Source organism: Physella acuta, unplaced genomic scaffold (assembly GCF_028476545.2).
Source record: "Physella acuta isolate Inbredline_101_S28 unplaced genomic scaffold, ASM2847654v3 ptg000117l, whole genome shotgun sequence".
NCBI classification, from domain to species: Eukaryota; Metazoa; Mollusca; class Gastropoda; family Physidae; genus Physella; species Physella acuta.
Window position 1 is genome coordinate 867,685 of NW_026731637.1, and position 22,517 is coordinate 890,201.

Consider the following 22,517-nt stretch of genomic DNA (forward strand, 5'->3'; position numbering starts at 1 on the left):
AAATGCCCTACATTGTGTAGTCCATACAAGTCTTTTATAACAACAATCAAATCGAAGTCCTGCGTTTATGAAGTAATGACTTTAGTAGACAACACATAAATATATGTTGTCCTATTTCGCGATTTTAAAAATAATACAAGAAAGAAAAAAATAACATATATAAACATTTAATCTAAAACATTTTCACACATAAAAAGTTGATTATTAGATTATTTACCTTTTTGTTTGAATTTTTAATCCATGAATTTATTTGACCCACAACATAATTAAACTGTACACAGACAAATCAAGCGTTTTTATCTTATCAACGCGGCGTTTCCTGGAGCTCTTGTGGGTCTGAAGTTCACAAATCTTGTGGCGGGCTGTCGCTGTGTTGGTGAGCAGTTCTTCAAATCTTCTGGACACGATGGCGAGAAGTGAGATCGATCTCAATATCGACGGAGTAGCTGCCCCTGGGTGCGGAGCGATTGGTCGAACGTGTGAGGGCTGGAGGGAGGGGGGGGGGGCAGGATCAGGGGGAATAAATCACGACGACGAGGAATTCGGCATTCGCTGGGCATTTTAAACCGAGTTATGCCCTGGCTAAGGAGGCAGCATATGCCCTGGATTAGGAAGAAGCTAATGCCCAGGGAAAAAAGAATTCCCCAGATATTTTCTTTGCTTGTAGAAAGATTTTTGTACCAGGTTAAAAAGAAACCTAGCCTTACCAGAAAGTTAAAGTACAAAGTACAACATAGGTATTTCTTTCATCTGTTTTATGGGTACTGTCAAGTGTTCAATACACAAGTTTATTCATCGTAACCATGATCTTTCTATTTACTTCACACGTTAATGTATCGATACCATGATCTTTCTATTTACTACACACGTTAATGTATCGATACCATGATCTTTTTATTCAATACATCAGTTAATGTATCGATACCATGGTCTTTCTATTCAATACACCAGTTAATGTATCGATATCATGATCTTTCTATTCAATACACCAGTTAATGTATCGATATCATGATCTTTCTATTCAATACACTAGTTAATGTATCGATATCATGATCATTTTATTCAATACACCAGTTAATGTATCGATATCATGATCTTTTTATTCAATACACCAGTAATTATCGATATCATGATCTTTTTATTCAATACACCAGTTAATGTATCGATACCAAGATCTTTCTATTTAATACACCAGGTAATGTATCGATACCATGATCTTTCTATTCAATACATCAGTTAATGTATCGATATCATGATTTTTCTATTCAATACACCAGTTAATGTATCGATATCATGATCTTTCTATTCAATACACCAGTTAATGTATCGATATCATGATCTTTCTATTCAATACACTAGTTAATGTATCGATATCATGATCATTTTATTCAATACACCAGTTAATGTATCGATATCATGATCTTTTTATTCAATACACCAGTAATTATCGATATCATGATCTTTTTATTCAATACACCAGTTAATGTATCGATACCAAGATCTTTCTATTTAATACACCAGGTAATGTATCGATATCATGATCTTTCTATTCAATACATCAGTTAATGTATCGATATCATGATTTTTCTATTCAATACACCAGTTAATGTATCGATATCATGATCTTTCTATTCAATACACCAGTTAATGTATCGATATCATGATCTTTCTATTCAATACACCAGTTAATGTATCGATATCATGATCTTTCTATTCAATACACTAGTTAATGTATCGAAATCATAATCTTTCTATTCAATACTCCAGTTAATGTATCGATACCATGATCTTTCTATTCAATATACCTGTTACCTCAAATAGGCTTGTTTTAACTGCTTTGTTTCTTCACTAAAGCTCACAAAGTTCCTCAATTTGATACATTTAATTTACCCATTATTGTCTGACCCTCTTTCTAAAAATAGTTCTTTAATTGATGCACCTTATTAAAACATGTGTAATTAGCGAGGAAAAAATAAAAGAAAATTAGAAAATTATCGAAACCTGGAACTAATTATAAAAAGTTAATTTTAAAAAAATAATTCTCAAGGAAATAAAATCAAGTCGTTTAGAGACTTGGTTTCTTGATGAATAATTTAAACAAAGAAAATCATTAGCAATCAATGAAGCTAGCGGGCTGTAGGCTTGATGAAGTTTTTAATTGCTGATCGAAAAGGTTGTTGTGATTTTTGGTTGGTGTGTGGGGTTGCAGGTGTGTGGTGTGTGTGTGTGTGGGGGGAGGGCTGGGTGTGTATGTGAGGGGAATAAGGTGGTGTGGTTTTTGTGCGTCGGGTGACGAGTAGGTGATGTGTGTGAGTAAAAGTGGTGTGTGGGGGTGAGGGTGGATATGGAGTAGTGTGTGTGGGTGTATGTGGTGTGGGTGTGTGTGGTGTGTGTGGGGTGGGGGTGGCGATGGAGTAGTGTGTGTGGGTGTATGTGGTGGGGTGTGTGTGGTGTGTGTGGGGTGGGGGTGGAGATGGAGATGGAGTAGTGTGTGTGGGTGTAGGTGGTGTGGTGTGTGTGGGGTGTGGGTGAAGATGGTGTGGTGGGTGTGTGTGTGTGGTGTGTGTGGTGTGTGTGGGGTGGGGGTGGAGATGGAGTAGTGTGTGTGGGTGTATGTGGTGTGGTGTGTGTGGGGTGTGGGTGAAGATGGTGTAGTGTGTGTGGGTGTGTGTGGTGGGGTGGGGTGTGTGTGGGGTGGGGGTGGAGATGGAGATGGAGTAGTGTGTGTGGGTGTATGTGGTGTGGTGTGTGTGGGGTGTGGGTGAAGATGGTGTAGTGGGTGTGGGTGTATGTGGTGTGGTGTGGTGTGTGTGGGGTGTGGGTGAAGATGGTGTAGTGGGTGTGGGTGTGTGTGGTGTGGTGTGTGTGGTGTGTGTGGTGTGTGTGGGGTGGGGGTGGAGATGGAGTAGTGTGGGTGGGTGTAGGTGGTGTGGTTGTGCGGTTGTGGAAGTTGGGTGATATGTGCGTGTGAGGGGGGGGGGTAAACGTGGGATGGTGTGTGTAGTGAAGATGTGGTGGTGTGGTGTGTGGGAGAAGGTGGTGAGATAAAAGTGTGGTGGTGTATGTAAGTGGGGGGGTGTTGTAATTGAGACCCGGAAGTATATTTTGTGAAGGATTTCAGTTTTGTTAACTAAGCTTTAAGTAGCCTGGCTAGAGAAAGTAGAGGAAGTGAAATACAGGCAAGACTTGCTGTGTTGAGCTAAGGAACATTTTCAATTGAGAAATCACTAAGGAACATCGGGTTAAGTTCAAGTCTCTGTATAAACTACTTGGATCAATGCTACACAAAATGTTTTTGTCGAAATTTTTGCATAATTATCTGATTTATTTATTTTTTTATAAATCTACGCATGAATTCAAGAAAAAAATGTATTCACTGTTACAATGAAAAAAAATCAAATCATGATTTTAATAAAGCGGTAGTAACCCCCCCCCCCTCCCCCGTACACTTTCTAGTACATTCGTATAGAACAGTACGTGTTGGGAGAGTACTTCCGGTGGAATCGTTAAGTCATTAATCCAGTGTGGTTAAAAAAAATCTAAAGTTGGTCCACAGTAAGGACAGATGGAACCGATAAAATAGCCGTCTGCTTCTGATTCAGTGGCCCAGACCTCACTAGCAGAAGTGTGGGGGGAGGGGGGGGAGAGCACGTGACAGCGACACCGCCGCCCGACAGCGGCGATAATTCTTGCGGCGATATATGGCTCGTCGCTTCCGGTTTAGTCAAAGACTAGTCAGGCGATAGGACGGTGCCAGACTAGGCGAAAGTTGGTCAGTCACAGATGTTGGTCAGTCACAGATTCATATTGGTCAGTCACAGCTTTATGTTGGTAAGTCACAGTTTTATGTTGGTCAGTCAAAGATGGCCGAGGAATAAATAACTACACATACACACATACTAACACATACACACATAAAGTACCGCAAGTAGTGGATTTATTTTTAGATGGCCGAGGAATAAATAACTACACATACACACATACTAACCCATACACACATAAAGTACCGCAAGTATATACACACAGACATACTCATACATAAAACATGTGTAGCGTGGTAGATTTCTCCCCGTGACGACTTTAAAGCTGAATTTCTTTTATTGCAGAGCTTTTACTTTAGTTCCTATGTGAGCAGTGATGAAATGGTGTTGGTAGTGATGGGATAATGATGGTAGTGTTCATGTAGTGTTGGTAGTGATGAGATGGTGCTGGTAGTGTTGGGATGGTGCTAGTAATGATGAGGTAGTGTTAGTAGTGGTGAGGTAGTGTTGGTAGTGGTGAGGTAGTGTTGTTAGTGGTGAGGTAGTGTTGGTAGTGGTGAGGTAATGTTGGTAGTGGTGAGGTAGTGTTGGTTGTGGTGAGGTAGTGTTGGTAGTGGTGAGGTAGTGTTGGTAGTGGTGAGGTAGTGTTGGTAGTGGTAGGATGGTGTTGTTAGTGGTGAGGTAGTGTTGGTAGTGGTGAGGTAGTGTTGGTAGTGGTGAGGTAGTGTTGGTAGTGGTGAGGTAGTGTTGGTAGTGGTGAGGTAGTGTTGGTAGTGGTGAGGTAGTGTTGGTAGTGGTGAGGTAGTGTTGGTAGTGGTGAGGTAGTGTTGTTAGTGGTGAGGTAGTGTTGTTAGTGGTGAGGTAGTGTTGGTAGTGGTGAGGTAGTGGTAGGATGGTGTTGTTAGTGGTGAGGTAGTGTTGGTAGTGGTGAGGTAATGTTGGTAGTGGTGAGGTAGTGTTGGTAGTGGTGAGGTAGTGTTGGTAGTGGTGAGGTAGTGTTGGTAGTGGTGAGGTAGTGTTGGTAGTGGTAGGATGGTGTTGTTAGTGGTGAGGTAGTGTTGGTAGTGGTGAGGTAGTGTTGGTAGTGGTGAGGTAGTGAGGTAGTGTTGGTAGTGGTGAGGTAGTGTTGGTAGTGGTGAGGTAGTGTTGGTAGTGGTGAGGTAGTGTTGGTAGTGATAGGATGGTGTTGTTAGTGGTGAGGTAGTGTTGTTAGTGGTGAGGTAGTGTTGGTAGTGGTGAGGTAGTGTTGGTAGTGGTGAGGTAGTGTTGTTAGTGGTGAGGTAGTGTTGGTAGTGGTGAGATAGTGTTGGTAGTGGTGAGGTAGTGTTGGTAGTGGTGAGGTAGTGTTGGTAGTGGTGAGGTAGTGTTGGTAGTGGTGAGGTAGTGTTGGTAGTGGTGAGGTAGTGTTGGTAGTGGTGAGGTAGTGTTGGTAGTGGTGAGGTAGTGTTGGTAGTGGTAGGATGGTGTTGTTAGTGGTGAGGTAGTTTTGGTAGTGGTGAGGTAGTGTTGGTAGTGGTGAGGTAGTGTTGGTAGTGGTGAGGTAGTGTTGGTAGTGGTGAGGTAGTGTTGGTAGTGGTGAGGTAGTGTTGGTAGTGATAGGATGGTGTTGGTAGTGGTGAGGTAGTGTTGGTAGAGGTGAGGTAGTGTTGGTAGTGATGGGATGGTGTTGGTAGTGGTGAGGTAGTGTTGGTAGTTGTGAGGTAGTGTTGGTAGTGGTGAGGTAGTGTTGGTAGTGGTGAGGTAGTGTTGGTAGTGTTGGTAGTGATCACTCTATCAGATGAGATGGTATTCACTAATTATAAAAAAAAATTAGTTCGTGTTCATCACTAAAGATGACAGAGAGTAGTCATTTCGAGTGAAATTTATCGAAAGCTGCGTATTTTGGGTTTTAAACTATTTGTAGGATACTAAACTTGTCTTGATAAAATTTTTAGCTATGGAAGGAAGAAATAGATTCCTAATATTTTTTTTGGAGGCGTGGTCAAGCGTTAGAGCGCGCGACTGCTAAACCGAATGGCTCGAGTTCGAATCCCGGACCCGAGTGTTTAGGACGTCCCTGACTCCACCTAGTTTTTAAGCATACCTGACCTAACTTCAGATAAACCAAAATTGATGGGCATATTATCCCTTTATATTCCGAGGTCACTCAAACAGGAACTCTACTTCATTTGAGATTTGTGTCTTAACACTCCATTTTTATTATTTTAACTTGTTTTAAGAACTTAACTATCGGCTGACCATTATATTTTAGTTCCCAAATACTAAAGAGTTGAAAATAAATATTTACAAAAACATTTTTAATAACAAGCGTTTGAATTTAAACATTAACTTATATTATCTTCTTTAGCTATTATTGGAGAACTTGGGTCTCTAAAGTGTATCAAAACAAATATCCTGTGCGACCAACACCTTAGAACAGCTGTGAAAGACTAAAGAAAATGTATTCAATTATTTTAGCTTATTTTAAAGGTTGTTATTATTAGAAAGGTTTCTATTACGTTTTAATAAAATGTCGAATTTAAAAAAACTGCTCGCGAAGGGACAAAACCGACTAAATGTTATTAAAATATCGATTGTGAAAGTTACCTCCCTTTAAATAAAACATTTCTTTTTTAATAAACATTTTTTCCCCTAACCAGCTATCATATTTTCTGTTTTAAAATACTTGCTAAAATTTTAACTAAACTAATTATTTACTTTATTTACTAATTTATTTAATTTGCATCGACCTTAATGCACACCCATGTCATTAAATAAAAACATGCATCTATGAGCTCTAAACGTTACCGCAGTACTCAAACTAAACAATTCTTTTAACGCGAAACTCGAGTTTAAGATTTCAACAAACTTTATTGAAGCAACAGAGTTTATTTTTATTCTGGTACAATCCGATATCGACGCAGTCCTGACGCAAGTTGCGTCACAGGGGTTGTGACTCATCTGCTGCGTCACTAGGGCTGTGACTGGTACCAGTCCACGTACTCAGACACGCGGGTGTACACGCTAGGCATGTCACCTGTCACAAAATTTGTCACTTTTAGAATATAAGACTTTACACATTTATTACAGTCACCTGTCACAAGGTTTGTCACTTTTACGTCACAAGGTTTGTCACTTTTACAATATAAGACTTCACACACGTTAATTATACAGAACATGTCCTGTATTATATCACAAACTTTGTCACATAATACAGGACTTTACATTTAAGTTGATCGGTTCAAGAATAAAATGAAAAAAAGGGAATTTGAAAGAGTGAACGTAAAGTAAATTGGTTTGGTATTTGTCAATTACAGTTTCCGTTATCGTTATTTAAAACGCATGTCTTTCTTTGAGTTGAGAATATGTGTTTTTAATATTTGTGTAAGTTAAGAATTTGTTTTTTAATGTTTGTGAGATTTTAGTATATGTGTTTTTAATTTCTGTCTGAGTTTAGAATATGTGTTTTTAATGTTTGTGTGAGTCTGAACGCATATGTGTATGTGTTTGTATGAGTCTAGAACCTGTGTATGTGTGCGTCATGACGCCTGTAAGCAACTCACCACTGCAGGTACTGACTCCCCAGGAGGTGATACCTGCCAGGTACTCTAGCTGGGGGCCACACAACATGGGGCCGCCACTGTCACCGTTACAGGCACTGGGCCGACTTCCGGATGGCTCTGGGGGTCAAAGGTGACAATAACTTCACTTTTCATTTTTCAATGTTTACTTTTTTAACGTGAATACATACTTATATAGGGCTGGTAAGTAGGTAACCAACCAGTTCTTCGGCTCAATAAAACCTGCATGAGCCATAGAACTGGTTGGTGACCTACTTACCAGCCCTATTACGGTAAAGACATTATAATGTTGGACTGGAATAAAAATTGGACTAAAAATATTGCATTAGTGGACAGAAAAGTAAATTGGACGAACAGCTTGTTAGTTACATTAATTAGACAGTTTGAAAATTAAGTTAATATAAGTAAATAATTTTTCGAATATGTATTTGGGAATCTACCCCATCTCCTTCCCATTATTCTCACCTTACTAGTTACGGACCTTCAGAGTTGAGGACCCCTCTCCCACCACCCCCCCCCCCCCCCAAACAGGTTTCCCGCACCAGATATTTAGCCCACACCATTGCTAGCTCCTCCCAACCTCTTTAACTCTCCCTACACGACAGCCCAATATACTTTTTTAAAGAGACGACGTGACCTTTCTTAACTACAAAGACCAGTGCCAGACAGATGAAAAATGGGAAGGGGAGGTGGAACCAACAGGGCATGGTTAGTCTGAAACTGGGATAGGCACTGGAGATGGCGGGACAGGTCGTAGAATATACAGAAATAATCAATAGTGGCACATCAATGGCCCGCCTAGACTACGGGACAGAAGAAGAAGAAGACGATGAAGAAGACGATGAAGAAGACGATGAAGAAGACGATAAAGAAGACGATGAAGAAGACGATGAAGCAGACGATGAAGAAGACGATGAAGAAGACGATGAAGAAGACGATGAAGCAGACGATGAAGAAGACGATGAAGAAGACGATGAAGAAGACGATGAAGAAGACGATGAAGAAGACGATGAAGAAGACGATGAAGAAGACGATGAAGAAGACGATGAAGAAGACGATGAAGAGGACGGTGAAGAAGACGATGAAGAAGACGATGAAGAAGACGATAAAGAAGACGATGAAGAAGACAATGAAGCGAACTTTACTTGAGGCCTCGTAGACACAGATGTGTTTGTCTGTGATGATCTGGCCAGACAGGATCCACTTAGACAGGCACTCGGAGCGGCTGATCTTGGTCATGTTGGCCTCCTTCAAGACCTCGGCCACTCGGCCACCGCCCACCACACGGCCCCAGCCGGTGATGACGCACATGGTGTTGGCGAAGGAGGAGCCCTTGGGGGCCAGGGTGGCGGGCTGGGGAAGATGACGTCATCGTTTAATTACATGAACACTTTATTGTAGTCCAATGAGTAGCCTACAATGAATCGCTTTATTTGTTGTCTTATTGCTTCTTAACTGCTCGTGCAAGTTTTACGTTAATATCCCTAAAATTTACTTAACTTCTCGTTCAAGTTTTACGCCTGATATCCCTAAAATTTACTTAACTGCTCGTTCAAGTTTTACGCTAATATCCCTAAAATTTACTTAACTTCTCGTTGAAATAATGACCCAAGTGCTTTTCTTAATGAACTTTCAATTTTACACCAATGTCGCTTAAGATTTCTTACCTGGACTTTCATTTGTACGTCTTTGTGTCCTATTTTTCTTACCTGGACGTTCAATGTTTTCTACCTGGACGGTTAGGTTGTACGTTACGGTGTCCAATTTGTTCTGACCTGGACGTTCAAATAGTACGTCATAGCCTCTAAAGTAAACCCACCTGGACGTACAAATTGTACGTCAGTCTCTAAAATTCACCTACCTGGACGTTCAGGTTGTACGTCATAGCCTCTAGACGTATTTGGACGTATACATTGTACGTTATAGCATCTAAACATATCTGGACGTCCAAATTGTACGTCATAGCCTCTAAAATTGACCTACCTGGACGTACAAATTGTACGTCATAGCCTCTAAAATTGACCTACCTGGACGTACAAATTGTACGTCATCTATATACTACTAAAACTCAACTTTGTTTACATGTTTGAATATTTATTTGTTTGCCTGATCGAAAATTGTGATATGTTCGACTCTATCTGGAAAGCTGTAAAATGGTATGCAGGTAGAGAATAATTTTTTAATGCAGACAGACTGTTGATCACAAATTTATTTAAAGACGTTAATTAATTTATTGATTTATTCATAGTTAAATTAACCGTATTTTTTTTAAAATGTTAATACTTTGAATAAACTTTGTGGGGATAGTGACGTCCCTTGATAGTGACGTCAGAGTTTTTTGTTGACTCTTTCGTACAATAAAATGGCGGCGTCTATCGAAGAAAATTGTGTTCCCATTCCAAAGTTTAACGCGTTCTAAATCTAATTTTCTGTCGGTCATAACTTTAACAATACGTCCGTTTGCTGTATTTATTACGTTCCAACACTTATATCAATTTTCAACTGTCTTTTTTCATTTAGTTTTACAATAAATTTCTCTAGATCTAAAGATCAGCTGTCGAAGGAAATTTATGAATCTAGCCTAGATCTAGATCTAGGTCACTAAACTCAATGTAAATTCTAAATCTAGACTTAATGTAAATTCTACATCTAGAATCTATTTCAGGCCTTAATACATCTAGAATCTATTTCAGGCCTTAATTATTTTATATAAATCTTTGTTTGGCTAATTTAAGATAAAATTTAATTTGAAAGTTACTACTTCTAGACTAGACGCTCGAAATCAAGTTGCATCAAAGTATAGTATAAAAATTCATTTGTGACGTCACGAGTAAATAGCTAAGTTTGTAGCGTAGTCCGCTCTCATGCGAGTGGTACAGGTTCTAGACCAATATGTCAATGATATTTTTTTTCAATTTTTTTTTTTAGATGTTAATGATAAAAAATGATATTTTTTTTCAATTTTTATCTGAACTTGGCAGGATACAGGGCAGGTGAAGTAGAGTTCATCTGTTTCTTTGTCCTAACCATATGAAAGGATAGTGTGGTCAGAGACATGCTCGGCTGGAATCGTTTTTTAAACGATAAAAACATGTTGTCTGAGACTTGGAGGGACACTGGGCAGGTGAAGTAGAGTTGAGTAGGTCACATGTGACGTCAGTATATGAAGGGATAGTCCGAAATCGGTGTTTTCGGTGTTTTTAAAAGATAAGAAACATATTTTTGAATGTGGGCTCTGTTTTTGTGACGATAAGTGACACTGCAGTAGCGTAGCGAGGAGGGGGGGGGGGGGCGGGTGGGGAGGAGGGGGGGGGGGGGGGGAAGGGGAGGCGGGGGGGGGGGGAAGGGGAGGCGGGGGGGGGGGGAAGGGGAGGCGTGGGGGGGGATGGGGGGGGGCGGGGGGACGTATGTTGGGGCGCCAAAATGGTTTGGAAAAATAAATTGAAAGGTTGAGGGGGGTTCAAATCGAAAGTTTGAGTGGGGGGGGGGGAGGGGGTGCACATCAAAAGTTTGAGGGGGGGGGGTTGAAAATCGAAATCTTGGGGGGGGGGGGGGGGTTAAAATCGAAAAGTTTGTCCCCGGGCGCCGGGAAGGCTCGCTATGCCTCTGAGTGACAGACGTGATGTTTTTTGATGGATGACCCCCGAAACCCACAGTTATCCAAGGGATGACGGGTATTCTAGTAGCCTCTAAAATTGACCTACCTGGACGTACAAATTGTACGTCATAGCCTCTAAAATTGACCTACCTGGACGTACAAATTGTAAGTCATAGCCTCTAAAATTGACCTACCTGGACGTACAAATTGTACGTCATAGCCTCTAAAATTGACCTACCTGAACGTTCAGGTTGTACGTCATGGTGCCGTAGATGTAGATGACAGCGATGTCGTTGGGGATGCCGTTGCCGTTGGGGTTGTACCCGGAGTGGATGACGAACGAGGCGACCTCTAGCGTCTGCTCGTAGGGTGTGGTGTCGCTGATGTTGTAGGACCCGACCTTGACCCTCAGGTTACGGGCTTGCTGACCGTCGACACAGTGGGCAGCGGTCAAGATCTAGACAACCAATAGAATAATCTTTTACAAATATTACAGTGGGCAGGGGTCAAGATCTGGACAACCAACAGAATAATCTTTTACAGGTCGTGCAGTGAGCAGCGGTCAAGATCTGGACAACCAACAGAATAATCTTTTACAGGTCGTACAGTGAGCAGCGGTCAAGATCTGGACAACCAACAGAATAATCTTTTACAGGTCGTACAGTGAGCAGCGGTCAAGATCTAGACAACCAATAGAACGATCTTTTACAAATCTTATGATGGGCAGCGGTCAAGATCTGGACAACCAACAGAATAAACTTTTACAGGCCGTACAGTGGGCAGCGGTCAAGATCTAGACAACCAATAGAACGATCTTTTACAAATCTTATGATGGGCAGCGGTCAAGATCTGGACAACCAACAGAATAAACTTTTACAGGCCGTACAGTGGGCAGCGGTCAAGATCTGGATAACCAACAAAACGATATTTTACAAGTCTTGTTTTTAATATTCTAGTTTGTAGCCAATCCTACATTATCACTGAAGATCTGTATAGACAAAATGTTTACACAAATGTTTGTTTTAAGTAGCTATTGAATAAGGATTTGTAACTATAGGACGCATTCGTCCAAACTGTCATTAAGATACAGAAAAGTATTGTCCATTTGCTCATGTCAGGCGTATATAAGTGTACACAACCGCGTTCCGTAATTAGAAAAGTAAACAGAATGTAAAGAGGGAAAGAATTATGGAAATTACTGGCCATAATATACTGGGATGAAAAGTCTGAAATTATATTTTATTAATCATTTAGGGTTTATTATATAAATATTAATTACATTTTTGGATCTCTGTTCGTTGTTTAAAGGTAATTTCCATTTTAAAAAATCAGTTAATAACTTGTAAATCATTCACGGTGTAATTAATGCAAGCTAAAGAGTTAATAATTAATTAAAGCCAGATAATTACAATTAAAAGGTTTTAAAGTTGATTAAGTTATTTGATTTGGTCTATGACAGACTACATGAAAAACTTTGAAAATTAAATTTTTTTGTGGAACTGCGAAGTTTTCGGTAACTAGACGGATCACCTTGTTGGGGGCGACAATGACACAGCCGCAGATGTGGTACCAGCCGTAGGGGGCGTTGTACAGCTGGAGCGAGCCCTGGTGGGGGTAGGCGTACAAGGCAGCCATACCGCCGTTGACAATTCGCTTCTCCATCTCCTCATCCTGGGCCGTGCTGAGGGCTGAAAGTTCCAGAACACGAGAGATTATGTTGGAAAAATATTTAAAGAACAAGGGGCTGGGGGGGGGGGGATGTTGGGGTGCAAGTGAGTGGGGGGTGGGGCATGGGTGAGAAATGAAGATTATATGATTACTAGCTTATACCCGTGCTTCGCCACGGTATGGATATGGATATTATCTCAGAGTCCCCGAATTGGGGCGGATATTTTTTTTAGTGCGCTGCGCGGGTGTCGATATCCTCGGAGTGTACTGCGCTTCGCTACGGATATTACGTCATTGTGCTGATATTCCTTCAGCGCATCGCAGCTGCGCGCGGGTGTCGGTAGCCCTTTGGTGCGATTATGGATATTCGCAGAAATTAAATTACGGTAAAAAAAAAATTGAGAGCTAATGCTCTCACGTACGTCCGCCCAGACATCTCTCCTCCCCGAGCCCAAGGCGTAATTTAAACCGCCGCCGAACAACACGTTTTCCCGGCCGTCCGCGCCCATGGAGAGACTTCCAAAATCTATAGCGATGACGGAATGACTGACACACTATCACCAGCGTTATTTTATAGATTGACACCAATAGTTATGTGAAAGTACCACTGCTTATTCCGGGAAAAAAAATAATAATATTGACATGATTTGTTTTTAGAAAGTTTAGCCACGTTCTTCCCCCACCCACCCCCTGGAAAAACTGTCTGAAAGAAACCCGGAATGGCACAGTGCCAGTACCTAACTATGACGTCACTCACCCAGCAGTGAGAGAACAACAGCGAGGAACATCATCCTGATGGTAGCGGTGCTTCTATCAGACCGCTGGACCATAATCATTTGGTCGTTTTTATACAGGAGGCCATCATAAAACAATCAAACACTAGACCATCGGGAACACGACATCTTGTCATGACGTCATAGGTGCTCGTGGGCATTCGGCGTTTAATGTTTGTAAACATGTCGTGTTTATGTTTGTTTACCCTTTTGTGTTTAATGTGAACAATGTGTTTAGTTGTGTAAACACACTGCGTTTAATGAATGCGGACATAAATTTTGTGTACATGTAAAATCATTCCAACATCGTGATGTTTCTTCTACAGCTGCATGCCCCCCCCCCCCCCCCCCCCCCCCCACATACACACACACAACCTCCGCGTCGTACAACATCCGGTCAAAAACTACCAACAGCCGGCATGTGCTACAGATCACATCCGTCAAAAAACTGGGCGTGGCCTGTGTCACGGAATAAAAATGGCGACCGCCCATGAGCACACAAAAGCTCAACACAGTGTAAATACTTGCATTTGAACCAGAACAAGACTTTTAAGAGTAAGAATAAGACGATGTACGAAGTGAAAAAATAGCCTGCTTGGTGACTGAATTTACAAGCTTTATTTGTTTTTCGACTACCGGATTTATGTTGTCCAGAGTATACAATTGTTGCATTTGGCTTGCCAGGCTTTGTTTTAATCATCTAGTAATTGCCATATTAGTTCAACAATAAATAATTATAGTTACGTAATTAAATTAAATTATAACCACAAATAAGTAATTAAACAAATTATGAGTTCTTTATCTGAATCGTTCGTAGCCTGAATCCACCCAACATTCTCATTGTTTACTTGTTTTTAGTAGTGTATGAGCGAGTCAGCATGTCGATTCGCGTTGGGGTCGGGGTTCACACAAGTTGAGAATCCTTGATGTCTAATTAACCCTTGGGAGGCTGCCCGGTGTTTTGTACACCAGCAGCAATAAAAACATCAGCCACTTGCGTGATCTCAGGGTTAAGGGCTGTTCAACAAGATATGGGGGGGGGGGGGGGGGAGATGACTTACGTGAGCCCACACCCTCATATATTATGTTATTATGGTGGTCAATTTAACTTGACTTTCTTTCCCCCCTGATTTAAAGCCTTTTTAAAAAAAAATATCATTTCCAGCTTATTTAAAGCTAATTTTTATTTTATTTTTTTATTTTTTTAAATTTTTATTCTTACACAGCAGCTGTTGATTTTGGTCCACCCCGGGTATTTTATTTCCCCGGTACCCACCTACTTGACGGGCGTTCCCTTATCCACCGCCCGGGGGAGGCGCTCGGTGGAAAATCAACACAAACTCCACACGAGATCATATTTATATAGGCCTGTAATTTATTTACTTCTTTTTAGTGCATTACTATATAAAAGCTTTTCTATTTAAACTTTTTTTTTATGAAAGTTTTAAAAATTCGATCAACACGCGGCCCCTAATCATTGAAAATTGGGTGTCGCGGTCAGCCCTATGTACAGTTGATCTAGACATCGACTAGGCTGAGTTCATAATTTGCGTTTTGCCAAGGATACTGTCCCACCCTTTTTTAACAGTGAGCGATAGCATATCCTAACTTGTAAGGGGTCTCCCTGACATATTATTCATTTCACAAGACAGGGTAAAACCCTGAATGGAGACGTGAACTTCTATCTCCTGGGATTTCCTCTTATATAGACCTTCCGCAGCCACAAGTAACAACTAAAGAAACCCTCGATATTTACCGACAGATCTGTAGTAGCCTTTGTGGAATTGGAGAATCTGTTCTTGTAAGAATTCCTGCCTGGCCAGATCTCAGACGTGATGCCTGGACTGGCCATGGCAGGACGCCTTACCAGGATATTAATAACCAATCGAAGTCACAGGTGAACTAACGACCCAAGGCACTGATCTAACAGGAAAACGCCGAAATTCTTCTGCTCGCTGGCCTAGAAAAGATGTATCACTTCCGGTGAATCTCTACAGCAGGTTGGAGCAGAGTCAAATACCTGTAGCTGTTATTGGTAGGCCACTGGACGTCGACTTTTAACATGTCTTGCTTGATACTTGTAGCCTAGGCTAGCTAATAGCAAGTGAGATAATTAAAAACGCGTCATAAAATGATAAATTGACCACAATTTATACTAATTGGATATTGGACAAGAAGCCTTAGGTTAACTAGGCTACACCTATTTAGAGACTAGCAGATTTACGTTTGAATTCGCTATAAGACCTTATGGCTCGAACTTACGAGAAGACATTGTCCTTGGCATTCGTGTACATTATTTTTATTTCCTGTTTTATTTTTACAATCAGAAGATCAAGAACAACTTTCCCAAACAATAACATTCGATCTATTAAGTCCAAACAAGCCTACTACAATAATGTACACAATTTGCGGCTTGCCTACAGTCCCGTTGTTTTCTTTGAAAACAAGTGTCAAAACATTTTAGCATAAATTCATCGATATTAGTGTTAGGACTAGAGCTAGGGCTAGTGTCAGGGATAGGGTTATGGTTAGGGTTAGTCAGGGAATATAATAGTAATAATGTTTATCAGATTTCGAAATTGAAATGAATGGAGAATAGTCTCAACATTATTCGAAAGGCCCACTAAATACTGTGATAATCCTGAACGATTTTAATTTAAAAAAATATGGTTATAAAAATCTGTTTGATTTTTGTTGGACTTAACTAAAGACAAAAATATTAATCACGAGGAAGCAAGTTAAATAAAAGCTTGTAAAAATATGATGTTATATCACTTTTTGTGCGCTATTCTTTTTTTCTACACAATTTTATTCTATTTAAAGTGTTAAATAGTGCGGAAAATTAGTGCAAACAACGCAGTATTTAACTTCCGTTTTCGAAAAACCTTCCAGAAAACTGTGTATTCCCGATGTTTTCAACAAAACATTCTAAAATTGTTTTCTTTTAACTGGAAACGTAAGTGATTTGTTTCCCCTATCTCTTGTTCATTTCAGCAAATATTAAATTAGAATCATCTTGGAATTTTCTTCATACACAAGAAAGTTGTCTCCAAGATTTTGATGATGAAAATTTGTATATCGGTTTCTAGGGTATTGGAAGTAGAGTTCGTCTATCTCAGTGACCACGGCAAACGTAGTAGATCTAGTACTCACTGTAAACTAGCACTCCAGCACAAGAAAATACTAGATCTAGAAATGTGCATTGAATCCCTCTCCACCCCTCCTCAGCCCCCATTCCAATCCCTCTCCGCCCCTCCCCACCCCCATTCCAATCCCTCTCCGCCACTCCCCACCCATCCATTCCAATCCCTCTCCGCCCCTCCCCACCCCCATTCCAATCCCTCTCCACCACTCCCCACCCATCCATTCCAATCCCTCTCCGCCCCTCCCCACCCCCATTCCAATCCCTCTCCACCACTCCCCACCCCCCCCCCCCATTCCAATCCCTCTCCACCCCTCCCCACGCCCATTCCAATCCCTCTCCACCCCTCCCCACCCCCCATTCCAATCCCTCTCCACCCGTCACCACCCACCAAGCCGAGCCGATACGATGAAGGTTAATCTAGTTGGCTGCCTAGGCCTACTAACTCATTTTAATTGATCGGACGTATCAAATCTTTACTTTATAATACATCGGCTGGACGATTTTGATATTTTTGCTAGAATCACAGTCCTAATCCTAGCCCTTACCATACCCATTAAGCCTCTACGGCGGTGGATACTGGGAAAAATCCCGGTTGACCGCCAAGAATGGTGTGGTAATACAAGAAAAAAGATGGCGTTTACTAGTCATAATTGAACACCCTAGTTCACCCACGGGCGCCTACCGTAATCCTGACCCTGACTGTGATACTGTCAGGGGAAAAAACCCTCGAGATAAATACTGTGTTGTCCAGGACTAGGGGTGTGTGGATGGTATGTGGATGTGTGTGGATGTGTGTGGATGTGTGTGGATGGTATGTGGATGTGTGTGGAAGTGTGTGGATGTGTGGGGATGGTATGTGGATGCGTGTGGATGATGTGGGGATGGTATGTGGATGATGTGTGGATGGTATGTGGATGTGTGTGGATTGTATGTGGATGTGTGTGGATGGTATGTGGTTGTGTGTGGCTGATATAAGGCTGATATGTGGATGTGTGTGGATGGTATGTGGATGTGTGTGGATGGTATGTGATGTGTGTGGATGGTATGTGGATATGTGTGGATGGTATGTGGATGTGTGTGTATTGTATGTGGATGTGTGTGGATGTGTTTGGGTGTGTGGGGATGTGTGTGGATGGTATGTGGATGTGAGTGGATGGTATTTTAATGTGTGTGGATGATTTGTGGATGTGTGTGGATGGTATGTGGATGTGTGTGGATGGTATGTGGATGTGTGTGGATGGTATGTGGATGTGTGTGGATGGTATGTGGATGTTTGTGGATGATATGTAAATGTGTGTGTCCGGCATGGGAATGTTTGTGGATGATATATGGATTTGTATGGCTGATATGTGGATGTGTGGCTTTATTTGAAACATTGTTGAGCCTCCAATGAAACTTGTGATGGGGTAGCATGTACTGCTAACCTTGAAGTCTGCTGGCCCACTGAACCTGAACTCCATGTTTCATATGTTGATAATGTGATACCAAGATATACATTTGAAGTAAAAAAGGGATTTATACCTATCGTGACAAGAATTCAAAACCAAGCTTGAATATAGGCGAATGATAGAGAGAGCTCTCAATTAGGGATTTAAAAAGTAAAATTCCCTTTACTCTCTTTACGGTCCATAAGGCAAGTGAAGTAGAGTTAACTTGTTACCTCGGCATATGAAGAGATAGTGAGGTCAGCACTATGCCCAGCCGCCTTTACTTTCCCTAGAGCTGGGTGGATTGAGGGACTTGAACCCGGATGCAAACTCGACTAACGGGTTAGCAGTCCAGCTCTCTACCGCTAGACCAATCCGTCCCTAACTATGGATTACATTAAAGAAATATCACCTCAAGACGTGGTCGTAGAGACAAGGTGTTCACTTCAACCTCACAACCTGAACACAAGTTGATGAATCAAAGGAAGAAAAACAAAGGATTTATGCACAATGTGCAAGAGAAGGGAATTCGCATTATGTGAAATGTCTGTCATATTCGCGTATGTTACATAACATCACGTAAATGCTTCTAGAAGCTCAATTCATAGATGATTATACACTCATAAAGTACATATGTGTGTTCTCGTTACTGATATTTTCAACTTCTAAGGTACCAGAACAACAAACAAACTTTTGATCAGTTTTGGAATAAACACATTCATATAACTCACAACGCAACCTATTTTCGATAACTTTCCCTACCGCACCACAAATTATGTCCCGTGCTCAAAAAATGTTAACGATTTAGGAAAAATGTTAACATTTTTAAAATCTACGTGTCAGTTTACTACCAAATGCGTGCACAGATATTTGATATTATGCATACAATCCGTGTACAATCCTTGTACAATCCTTGTGGTCCTGAAAGGGTTTAAGTAAGATTAGATGCTGGACTTTTTGCCAGAGGCTATTTGCGAGGCATGCCATTTAGGAGCATTTTATTGGCAGTGGGAGCATATTCCCATTGACACTACCTCCTGTAACAACCTTGATAACAAGGTTTACTTAAAGAATATATGATTGTTCGATTAAAAAATAATCAAATAAAATAGATGCAGTTTTAATGGACATGGTTAAAGTTTGGATATGTTTGTGCTAACAAAGTATTTCAAGTTCTCTTGATGTATAAACTATTTTATTACAAGCGTTCATTTTATTTATAATGACTGTCCTTCTGTTTCTCGAATGCAGCAATTTCGTTCAACCTTCCAGATAGATTGGTCTCCGAAAATAATGCTAGGATATCCTAGATATTGAGTTGGTCATTAATAATGAATTAATTACTAATTCAATATTACAGTGTGGAGATAACAGGATAAAACTTGACCAGATGTGTTACAAAGGTAACATGTTCCTCAGGAATAGGTCGTTGAAAGTCGACCATTGACGGTTGAGAGACAGATGATTGTCGTTAGATTTTAGCGACCAATGTTTTATTCAAGAAAGCAAGTTGGTTATATTTTTTTCAGTGTATTTAAAAGCTTTTTATTAAAAGTGTCAGCTTTTATAAGAATTAATACCAAGTCTAAAGTAATGAAAGATTTTAAAAATATTTTGTTGAGAGTTTAAAATATTTTATTTGGAATAAAGACAGAAAACAATCTTGCATCTTGAACCCATGGCTTCTTGCACCAAGGTCAGGGTCATCTAAGGGTAGGATGCGTACCAGTCCAGGTACTCGGACACACGTGTGTACACACTGGGCAGGTCACCTGTACAGGGGAAAGGTGAGACAAGGAGTTTAGTACAATAAAAAGGTGAGACAAGGAGTTTAGTACAATAAAAAGGTGAGACAAGGAGTTTAGTACAATAAAAAGGTGAGACAAGGAGTTTAGTACAATAAAAAGATGAGACAAGGAGTTTAGTACAATAAAAAGATGAGAACAAGGAGATTATTACAAGAAAAAGGTGATACCAAGAATTCATTACAAAAGGAGGATAACGTTCACATTTGCGGGAATTTGCATAAGCCATAAATAAACAGCAAAGTTGATGATTGTCCTTGCTACCTAAATGCTTATCAGATATTTTACACGACAGCAGCATTTGCTAAAGACTAATTAAATTTTTTTTTTATAGTTTGGTTTTGTTGATGATCATAGCCCCACAGAGAAGGTTAAACTCAGAGCAAAGAGAAAATATTAGAGTGCACTCACCACTGCAGGTGCTGACTCCCCAGGAGGTGATACCTGCCAGTAGACCATAGCCAGAGCCGCACATCATGGGGCCGCCACTGTCACCGTTACAGGCGCTGGGGCGGGTACCGGCGGGGTCTGGCAGAGAAACAAAAACGGTTGGGATTGAGAAGGATACCGTAAACACTTGCAAAAACTAATTTTATCAATTGTTCGGAAAACACACAATTATGTTAATGACAGTGTTGTTATCAAAAGTTACACAATGTAGTGTTTCAGGATAAAAATTGAAGAAAAAAATTAAAATATTTTTTTAAAATTGCGTTTTCGTTGCAATTTTGTATTAAAATTAAAAAAAAAAAGAAATTAATTTAAAACAGTATAACATTTCTGTATTGGCGAAATTGAATAGTTGAAAATAAAAGTTAAACGTTCTCACCTGAGGCCTCGTAGACACAGATGTGCCTGTCTGTGATGGTCTGGCCGTATCTGCTCCACAGGTTGTTGCAGGTAGCACGGGTGATCTTGGTGATGTAAGCTTCCTTCAGTGTCTGGGCAGTGGCGCCCCCTCCAACAGTACGACCCCAGCCGGTGATGACGCATTGGGTGTTGGCAAAAGATGAACCTTTAGGAGCCAGGGCGGCGGGCTGGAAGATTTACATTGTATGAGGTCATAGAAACACAAAGGCTGGGAGATTTACATGAGGTTATATAAACACAGGACTGGAAGATTTACATTGTATGAGGTCATATGTACACAGGGATGGAAGATTTACATTGTATGAGAGCATATAAACACAGGACTGGAAGATTTACATTGTATGAGGTCATATGAACACAGGACTGGAAGATTTACATTGTATGAGGTCATAGAAACACAGGGATGGAAGATTTACATTGTATGAGGTCATAGAAACACAGGGATGGAAGATTTACATTGTATGAGATCATATGAACACAGGACTGGAAGATTTACATTGTATGAGGTCATAGAAACACAGGGATGGAAGATTTACCTCACATCATATAAACACATGACTGGAAGATTTACATGAGGTCATACGAAGTAAGAGGTGGTTCAAAGCTAGTCTAGAAATTGAGAAAAGCTTTAACCAGCTCTGGAAGAGGGAGACAACCTTTGACCAGCTCTTGGAACTGTGGCAACCTTTGACCAGCTCTGGGAGCTGTGGAAGCTGTGGGAGCTGTGGGAGCTGTGGCACCTACCTGCACGTTCTTGTTGTAGGTGACGGAGCTGGACAGGTAGATGATGCCGATGTCGTTGGGGATGCCGTTGCCGTTACCGTTGTACTGGGCGTGGATGACGAAGGAGGCCACATTGACCACCTGCTCGTAGGCGTTGGGTGGGTCGTACAGGTTGAGGGCGCCGACCTCGACACGGAGGTTTCTGGCCTGCTGACCTTCCAGACAGTGGGCAGCGGTCAAGAGCTGTCAAGACAAAAGGCATTACAAACGTCACAGCATCAGACCTTTACTGGCAATGTCAGAGTGTTAAGCTACAGCTGTAGAAATAAAGATTTTATAATCTCATAAAGTTTGGCCAAACTATGGAAATATATTTTTAGCAGTATATTTCAAAAAGTTTGGCTAAAAAATAGAGATATATTTTATGCAGTGTATTTTTGTGATATTATTTTAAGTTTGATTTGTGCCAATTACGCACGGTGTAATTTTATCTTTCCTAAATCTCTTTTTAAAAAAAAATTGTCTTCAATTTACAGGCTTCTAGCTTTTCAAGTGATCAAATATAACTAGTGACCGGATGTCTTTGACCGGATGTCTTTGACCGGATGTCTTTGACCGGATGACCGGATGACCGGATGACCGGATGACCGGATGACCGGATGACCTACCTTGTTGGGAGCGACCAGCACAGCGCCACAGATGTGGTACCAGCCGTAGGGTGCCTGGTAGAGCTGGAGCGAGGCCTGGTGGGGGTGGGAGTACAGGGTGGCCTTGTCACCGTTGACAATACGCCTGTAGAGCTCCTCATCCTCCTCAGCCAACACCACAGCTGCAACAAAGAGAGTGTCAAAGTCATAACCATGTAACAAAGAGAGTGTCAAAGTCATAACCATGTAACAAAGAGCAAGTCAAAGTCATAACCACAGCTGCAACAAAGAGAACGTCAGAGTCATGTAACAAAGAGACAAACAGAGTCAACACGTCAGATGTAACAAAGTCACCACAACAAAGGTAACAGCTACCACAAAGAGAACGTCAGATTCTCTTCTAATATTAACAGTATCAATTTTTCTTCAACACAATATCGTAATGTGTACGCAGGGACTAACCAAACAAGCAAACAACGACGGCCAGAAGCTTCATGATTGTTAGTCTAAGCTAAGTCTTCACTCACATTCAAATTCAAA

At 40.9% G+C, this 22,517-nt stretch overlaps 2 protein-coding genes across 2 annotated transcripts; both read right to left on the reverse strand.

The window, feature by feature from the left end:
• Positions 1-6,598: 6,598 nt before the first annotated feature.
• On the reverse strand, positions 6,599-13,421 carry LOC131934771 (chymotrypsin-like serine proteinase). Its single transcript, XM_059290894.1, has 6 exons — positions 13,345-13,421; positions 12,450-12,607; positions 11,158-11,376; positions 8,467-8,674; positions 7,304-7,420; positions 6,599-6,777 (listed from the first exon to the last, which is right to left on the reverse strand). Exons 1-6 carry the CDS (start codon positions 13,415-13,417, stop codon positions 6,713-6,715), a joined length of 840 nt encoding a protein of 279 aa, XP_059146877.1. The 5' UTR covers positions 13,418-13,421; the 3' UTR covers positions 6,599-6,712.
• A 6,132-nt stretch (positions 13,422-19,553) lies between these two features.
• On the reverse strand, positions 19,554-22,517 carry LOC131934773 (fibrinolytic enzyme, isozyme C). Its single transcript, XM_059290895.1, has 6 exons — positions 22,440-22,517; positions 21,999-22,159; positions 21,352-21,573; positions 20,567-20,774; positions 20,149-20,265; positions 19,554-19,704 (listed from the first exon to the last, which is right to left on the reverse strand). Exons 1-6 carry the CDS (start codon positions 22,471-22,473, stop codon positions 19,640-19,642), a joined length of 807 nt encoding a protein of 268 aa, XP_059146878.1. The 5' UTR covers positions 22,474-22,517; the 3' UTR covers positions 19,554-19,639.

Excerpts from the sequence above, each read along its gene's own strand:
- LOC131934771 (XM_059290894.1), bottom strand. The coding sequence starts at position 13,417 with ATGGTCCAGCGGTCTGATAGAAGCACCGCTACCATCAGGATGATGTTC. Across the intron at positions 12,608-13,344 it reads TGTTGTTCTCTCACTGCTGG|CCCTCAGCACGGCCCAGGAT; the intron begins GTGAGTGACGTC and ends TGGAACTTTCAG. Across the intron at positions 8,675-11,157 it reads CGTACAACCTGAACGTTCAG|CCCGCCACCCTGGCCCCCAA; the intron begins GTAGGTCAATTT and ends CATCTTCCCCAG.
- LOC131934773 (XM_059290895.1), bottom strand. The coding sequence starts at position 22,473 with ATGAAGCTTCTGGCCGTCGTTGTTTGCTTGTTTG. Across the intron at positions 21,574-21,998 it reads TGCTGGTCGCTCCCAACAAG|CTCTTGACCGCTGCCCACTG; the intron begins GTAGGTCATCCG and ends TTGTCTTGACAG. Across the intron at positions 20,266-20,566 it reads CTGTGTCTACGAGGCCTCAG|ACCCCGCCGGTACCCGCCCC; the intron begins GTGAGAACGTTT and ends TTTCTCTGCCAG.